Raw genomic sequence first — 8,129 nt, 5'->3', positions numbered from 1 at the left:
AATTATGAGTCTGCATTGTTCAACAAATCAATTACAAAGGCAACGACGGACCTTCCCAAGTCAACAATTTTATTCTCACCTCCTTGATAAATTATTTTATTTTCGTGAGTGATTTTATCTTTCTCGCTCACTCACCTTTGAAGGCTTCTTCGCCTCCAACTCCAGCGATCTACCCATTACTTTCAAAAAATTATTGAATAATGGATTGTTGCCCTGATGACAAAATATATTTGTTTAGCTTCAGTTTCACTTTAATTATTTCAACGCAATTTTGTTTTACAGACTTCAATTACTTGTTTACCTTCAGTTTTAGTTCCACCTTTATCACTTGTTTACCTTGAGTTTCACTTCAATTACTTCGTTACGTTCAGGTTTACACTCCCAACCATGTAAAATTTGAGAGGAAAAAGAATATAATAAATTTTATTTTATAAAAAATAAATTACACATACAATATGAGCACATACAAAAATAATTATCGCTCACTGCGGTTCTAATTTACATTGAAGTTTCTATGATATCTTTTTACCATGAAATTGTTTACTTGTTTAATATTCAAGTCTCCTTCCCACTTGTGTTGCATAACAAGTAAATAAGTCGCTTGGTGTATCAAGCTGGATTGTTTAAATCAGCTCATTTAGTGTATCAAGTCATACCATTTGCAGATATCAAATTGTTACAACAGATATTTTGGAATCATTTCCGTCCTATATATTATCTGCAACAACATTCTCTAGAATCATGGAATAAGCTAGTTGGCAGTAAATTCGTTCATATCTGCTATCAAGGTTCAAGTTCACACCACATCACTGATATTAAATTGATTTGTTTCAGGTATAAAGTGCACACCTGATTAACAAGTTAAAATCTTTCAGAATCAGTTCATTTGGTGTTACATAACAAGTAAATAAGTTCACTTGGTGTATCAAGCTGGATTGTTTAAATCAACTCATTTAGTGTATCAAGTCATACCATTTGAAGATATCAAATTGGTCGTTTTGATATTATGAAGTCATTTCAATGACAAGAGTATCAAGTTGGCTCTTTTGATGATATCAATTTGGTTCATTTGGAGACGCTGGAAGTACTCATAAAAACCCAATGCTTTTGACTAATCTGTTTTAAACAATCTTGATTAGATTTGATTAGATTGATTTTCTTTATCACGAAGAATATTTCCTTGGACTCCAAGGTTCCTTTTGTTCATGTTTTCTATTAATATTCTTGAGACCTACCCGGTCTATGGGACGTCTTCTCTTAGAATCAAAAGATAGATGTTAATATAAACAGAAATTTTGATACAGAAATTGTCTCTAAAATATTTCTGCTTGAACGATATTAACTTGTAAGATTTCACCTCTTAATGTTTAAGATCTTTACTGAAATTATCTAAACATTTTAAATTCCATTACAGGCTCCTTTGAGTACGCAGGCTTCTTTGAGCTCACTTCACTACTAGTGAGGTAGGTTTCTCTAAGATGAAAGTTTTCTCTTTTTAGATGTCCCTTGCACGGTTATTACAATTGATCTCAACAAAAGGCCAGTGGTTTCCACGTTGCCTGTAGCAGGGGAGCCAGTCCCGACTTATTTCCAGGGCAACATTCATGAAAGGGCTTACTCTGGCTATCGAAATGTAAAAGATGCAAGTGCAACTCAAACAGGTTAGGATGCTTTTTCAATTGGTGGTGCAGCCATGAATCCATACTATCCCTTCCTTGGCCATGTGCCAGTAGCTTCAATTCCTCCAATCATGGTACCCAACCTCCCATTAATGTCAATCAACCTGACAGCGAAAATTAGGAGAATTGGCTATTAGCCCTCTGTCAACGCCCCTACTCTGTCAACGACTATTGACTGACTGAAACTAGCTTAAAAGCATGAAAGAGAGCACCCTACGTATCAATAAAAACATCAATATACTGGGTGCAACGTATATAAGCACCGAAGTTTTACCTGTCCATCTCACAAAATCACTCTGCATCCATCATAATTGACTGACAGCTTATCTTTTTTGGTAACAAACAAATTCCATCGTAGAACTCAACAACTTTACAACTAAGATCTTGATAGAACCCTACAACAGAGCTTGGAATCCATTTACAGAGTTTGGAACAACAAGCGGATTCGAATGCTCCACTCTACAGTTGAAATGAACTTCAAGGGTTTCACATTAAATCTTCTTGGTTACAGTCTACAGGGATAGTATAACGCATAGTTATGGCTCCAGAATTTACTGGTGGTGGTTTATATAGCTTGGAATCCAGACCTGGAAGATGCTACCGGTGCTCAAAGTGACCTGAATGAAGAATATAACTTTTGATTACTCTTTAACAGGAGAAAAGGGTTTTTCATTTCCAGAATTACAGTCAAACAAACCTTACCTATAGTCTTAGCTAATGTCCAGATTCTTAGCTAATGCATACCAGATCCTAAACTAAACAATTCACTTTTCTTCCAGCACCTCATATCAGAGATCGACCGTCAATCCTCTGGTGCTTTTGAAATAACCTCACTCTAGGAAACTTAAAACACTAGTTTCTTAAGCTGGAGAACACTAGTTTCTGGTTTGTTTTTTCGCACTTCTCAGCCTTTGGGAAAGTTTTTTAAGTTGCAGAGAGCAATAATCTACAGGATTATCCAAGAGAACAATAGTCACTGTGATTGTTGTACTTGTGGACTATTCCATCCTTGAAGCACAGCTAAAAATGATGCTTCCTGTAGCCATTAAGATTGATGGTGGAATTGTCAACCAAAGATTTAGCTCTGTGCTCAACAAATTTTGCTAATAGAATAGCGAACATGCCTTCGTAGAATCCCTGAGATTGCCCACTGAAGTTGATACTTGCTATTTGCATATAGATCATCTATGCATAGTTCTTAGGGCAGTGCAAATCTGAGTTCAAAAGATTGTTTGCAGCATTATAAACACCTTTGACTTTTCGACAAGAATCCATTTACAGAACTCACGCCCTGCCTTCTCTGTTCATCATAGGATCACTTGAGTTTATAGAGTGAAAAACTCCTCTGCTCAACTCAACATTTACAGAACTCACGTCCTGCCTTCTTTGTTCTTCATAGTATCACTTGACAATTCCTCTGCTCAACTCAACATACTACTTGGATCAGTTTTGTCCAAAAACCGACGACTCAGTAGTTTTTGAATTTATTCGAACTTTTGACAAGCCTTTGACTGTGCAAATCGTTCTCGTAGATCTCTCTTGATTTAACTGAATCTGTGAGTACTAGCTCTCGATCTCAAATTGGTTTTCACCACAGTCCGTGCTTTTAGGCTTGCATTGCAATCGCCCAACACTCTTCCAGTATGGCAGGGACTTGCTGCTTTGCAGCTTGTCTTGTTAAAATATATTAATTACAACTTGTCACATATTTGAATGTAAGTTCTTGTAGCAGGACATATTGTCAGTGTTTTTAGATTACCGCTTACAAAATACAACTGCCATCCAAAACATATAGTAGAATACGTGTCAAGGAATCGATGCTATTTCCCCATCTGAGAAAAGTTAATAAATTATGGGATATCTTCCATTCAAAAGATTGGATATGCAAAAACCTATTTAGATCCTGTTACTTTACTAGAGTTAGCGGCCAACTAAACCAAACCGCCATACATTTATTAAAAATGCTCAGCATTTATAACTATTCACACTATGATGGCAATCATGGCATTATCCAACATAAAAGTATGTCTATATATAGATGCCTCATAATTGTGTTGTTGAATCCCCTTATTTAGGCCTCTTTAAATCAATGTTGTAATAAAATTTCAAATATAATCTAAATCCAAATCTTCAAATCATAATGATAATTGAGCTACCCAATTTCGCCATACAGCTACCTATTATGAAATTTAGGCGTCCGGCCTAATTCGTAACAGTTCTGAGAAGGTCGTTGTGTCTTGTATTGATTAATCTTGTTCCACAGCTGTAGCTTCAAAATCTTGGTGCAAAGGATGAAGGTTTTGAATATCTCTAGAAGTATAGAAAGCATCATCTTTGTTAACATGCTTTTGCTCTTTATTTGAACTAGTAAAATCATGAATGGGTGTGGAAATAAAACAACTGACTTTCCTTTTAATTCTTCAAAACAATTGCAAAGCTCTTGGTATATATATGGCCCAAACTACACAAATAAAACGAAATTCCAGTGCATTTTATTGTAGATATAGATGAATATTGAACAATAACATTGATCTGCATGAAGTTTTACTAAGATAAAGATAGGGATAGCGTCTTCTGTGACTGCAAAAACATTCAAATGCACTTTTTATGGCATGTCCTTGTATTTCACAATCACATGCATCCGATAACAGAAACTATATAGAGCAGGAAAGCAAAATAAGATGCAGAAAAATGCGTTGCATAAACTGGATGGACCTAATGACAATATACTTAAATTTCCTCATGGTCTGTAACTAGTTCCTTGCAATAGACTAGAATGTAGAAGAACTTTGGTTGTCCCTAGTATTGTTCTGAGTGATATAACTTGTACTTCCCAGTAGATGTGTTATATCTGATTGAAAATTTGGAATGCTAGCAACTCCCAAAAATGTCTCTCTGATACTTTGCAGTGTACCCACAATGTTCATCATAGTAGGTCGTCCTTCAGGTGATTCTTTTGTGCATAACAAACCCACACTTATGCATTGCTTGAGGCAATTGAGATCCTTATCTTCTCCAGTGTTCATACAAGTTCTCAATAGATTCTTGTCCACCACTTCACCTATTCGGTTTGAGAAACCACTGGCCACCCATTTCTGGAAGTGCATTCCTTCCACAAACATGTTGTTGGTGGGCTTCTTTCTAGTTAACATCTCTAATAGCATTATTCCATAGCTATAGACATCACCTTTTGTTGTGACACGCCCACCCAATCCATATTCTGCATTCAAAAATTCTCATCTTAAAGTTTTGTTCACAATGTTTATTATTAATATGAAATTCATGACATTATATAACATGCTATTAGTTCAAATAATACCTGGAGGAATGTAGCCTATGGATCCTTTGAGTGCATGTGTCGAAATGAGTGCTGAATCTTTGAGATTTTCAAAACATATGGTAGCAATACCAAAGTCTATTAAATAGGCTGTCATATCTTCACCTAGAAGCACATTGCTAGGTTTCAAATCACAATGGAGCACCTGCATGAAACAATGGTGATGGAGATATGCCATGCCCTGTGCAATGTCTATTGCTATATTCAACCTTTGAATCAAACTCAAACAACTTTCTTCTTCACCATTGGGATATAACCACTTTTCTAGGCTTCCATTTGGCATTAATGGAAATATTAAAGCTTTGGTTTGGAGATCTGAATAAGTGGTTATGATTCTAATCAGGTTTCGGTGCCTAACTTTACCCAAAACTTTGCACTCTCTGTCAAAACTCTTGTAAGCCCCTTCATTTTCCAAATTGAGAAGCTTGATAGCAACACTTGTGCCATTGTTCAAAACCCCTTTATAAACTTTCCCGAAATTACCAACACCTAGCAAGTTGGCATCATCAAATTCATTTGTTGCAGTGATAATCTCTCCATAGGAAATTCTCGGATGCTCCACATTTAAGGATGTCCCAACCTCTCTAAAAATATGTCTTTTGCAATTTAGAATCCAAAAGATTCCCAAAAACAAACATAATACAACAATGATTACAACAGCAACAACAGGTAAGACAACTCTTTTCATATGCCAAACACTTTTATGTCTGTGACTAGAACATGGTGACAGACCAGCCCAAGGTCCACAGAGGCGAGGATTTCCCATAAATGCCGTGGCACCAATCTTTTTGAAAACTCCTCCCTTAGGGACTTCTCCTGACAACTTGTTGAAAGAAAAATTCAAGTGGTTGAGCATTTTGAGATTTGCCAATGACATGGGTATTCCACCGGACAAATTGTTGAAGGAGAAATCCATGACCTGAAGATTTTGAAGTTCACCAAGTGAAACTGGAATCAGACCTTGAAGTGCATTGTAGGAAAGATTCAGGTATTCTAGTTCTTTGCAATTTCCGAGTGCACTTGAAATGTTACCAGTGAACTGATTAGCAGAAATATCAATGGCTTGAAGCATAGTCATCTTGCTTAGTTCCATAGGCACTAGACCATCCAATAAATTGTTTGAAATGTTGAAATAGAAAGCTAAATTTGCAAGACGTGCAACTTCTTGAGGTATATGCCCGCTGAGTTTGTTGTATGACAGGTCTAACGTTAGTAAGTTCACACAATTCCCTATATTTGCAGGGATTTTGCCTGATAACATATTGTGGGCCAGATTTAGATATCTTAGCTGTTGGTTGCCTGCAATAAAATCAGGGATTCTTCCCCACAGATTATTTCCAAAGAGATTTATGTACCCTAAGCTTTTGAGTTGCCCTATTTTTATAGGGATATTTCCTTCTAAAAAGTTGGAATCCAGATATAATCTCTCCAACCTTTGAAGCATAGTAAGTGAAGAAGGGATTACCCCTGTAAATTTATTGTTGTCTAGAGCAAGCAATGTTAAACTAGTCAGGTTTCCAATCTCTGGAGGTATTTCTCCTGTCAATTCATTGAACTCCAAGATTAGGGCATCCATGCTAGTAGAGAGTTGGCCCATACAAGGAGGCAAACGTCCTGTGAGATGATTCGAGTATAAAAGTATTTGCCGTAGGCTGGAACAATTAGTAAGAGCAGAAAGAATGGGAAAGCTTGTGGTGCTACCACTAACCAGTTTATTATCACCTAAGGAAAGCCGCTGGAGATGAGTCAGCTTACCAAACTTAGTGGACATTACTCCGCTGAGCTGGTTATCCCCTAAGTCAATCTCTCGAAGATTTGTACAGTTGAATAAGGAATCAGGAATCGTGCCATTCAACAGATTGCTATCCAGATAGAATATGGTCAGCTGGGTATTCTTGCGACACAACTCCGCTGGAATATGACCAGACAACTGGTTTCGAGATATATCCAATTTTTGAAGATTGGTGCAGTTGGACAAGAAACTAGATGGAAGTTGTCCACTGAAATGGTTAGCAGACAAAGCTATAATGGTCAGCTTGCTTAGCATACCCAATTCGGAGGGAAGACTGCCATGTAAGTTGTTCTCGTACAAAGCTAAGACATCCAAAGAGGATATGTTTCCCAAGCAGTGCGGTATTGTACCCGTCAAATTGTTTCTATTTAAGTTAAAGAATTGTAACTTGGGAAGGATGCAAAGTTCTGACGGAATATTTTCTGTGAGATTGTTTTCGGACGAAGAGAAAAACTCTAATCTACGGCACCCACCGAGAGTGGGCGGAATAGAACCTTGGAGTTTATTGGAATCCAAGTAAAGTATCTCTAAGCGAAACAAATTTCCTAATTGATAGGGAATATGACCATGAAAACCGTTATTACTAAGGTCGAGGACTTTAAGAAAGGAGAGATTGCCGAGACGAGGAGAGACTGTACCTTGTAATCCAGTGCTTGAAACATTGAGGGAAACTACTCTCTGTCTTCGCCGACTGCATACGATACCTGCCCATTCGCAGAACGAGACATTTGGTTTCCAGACAGTGGGTAATGATAGGGATCCATCGTAATCGGTGATTGCAGACATGAATCCAAGCAAAGCCTCTTGGTCTGAAGCATTGCTGAGACGAGGATGCCCACGACTAGATAATTTACCGGTGGAAAATACAGGACTGACGCAAAGAATGAAATAAAAGAACAAAATCATTCTCGTAATAAACCAGAGAAATGAAGGGACGTGATGGATCTCCATCTCCTCCTCCAAGAAGATGGTTTCTGAAGTGTAACTAACAGTCAGACAGAAACGATGGAAGAGAAAACCATTTTGATTGGAGTTCTCTCATTTATTTATATGGCACAGAGTCTTGTATTAATTTCATATTAGGAAAAAATTATTGACGCGTAAAATTAAAGATAAATTGTTAGTATAATTGCATAATTGATATGATAAAAACAAAAGTGAATCTGACCAATCTGTTGGTATAATTGCATAATTTATATGATAGAAACAAAAGTGAATCTGACAAATCTGTAAGTATAATGGCATAATTTATAAGATAAAAGCAAAAGTGAATTTGACATCTCTGTTTAGTGAACCATGTTTTCTTATTATGCAAATATAT

At 36.8% G+C, this 8,129-nt stretch overlaps 1 protein-coding gene across 1 annotated transcript; it reads right to left on the bottom strand.

The window, feature by feature from the left end:
- Positions 1-4,174: 4,174 nt before the first annotated feature.
- LOC149215997 (uncharacterized) lies at positions 4,175-7,824 on the bottom strand. Its single transcript, XM_089391128.1, has 2 exons — positions 4,999-7,824; positions 4,175-4,899 (listed from the first exon to the last, which is right to left on the bottom strand). The coding sequence occupies exons 1-2, from the start codon at positions 7,757-7,759 to the stop codon at positions 4,451-4,453; spliced, it is 3,210 nt and encodes a 1,069-aa protein (XP_089247254.1). The 5' UTR covers positions 7,760-7,824; the 3' UTR covers positions 4,175-4,450.
- Positions 7,825-8,129: the final 305 nt, after the last annotated feature.

Source organism: Pinus tabuliformis, chromosome 1_1 (genome assembly GCF_031772625.1).
Source record: "Pinus tabuliformis cultivar Carrire ecotype Pingquan chromosome 1_1, CPIR1, whole genome shotgun sequence".
NCBI lineage: Eukaryota > Viridiplantae > Streptophyta > Pinopsida > Pinales > Pinaceae > Pinus > Pinus tabuliformis.
This window is presented reverse-complemented; position numbering and strand designations above follow the sequence as displayed.

What these genes read in the sequence shown, in the direction of transcription:
- LOC149215997 (XM_089391128.1), bottom strand. Translation starts at nt 7,759, where the DNA reads ATGGAGATCCATCACGTCCCTTCATTTCTCTGGTTTATTACGAGAATG. An exon ending in CATAGGCTACATTCCTCCAG is followed by an intron (nt 4,900 to 4,998) that starts GTATTATTTGAA and finishes TTTTGAATGCAG; the next exon opens with AATATGGATTGGGTGGGCGT.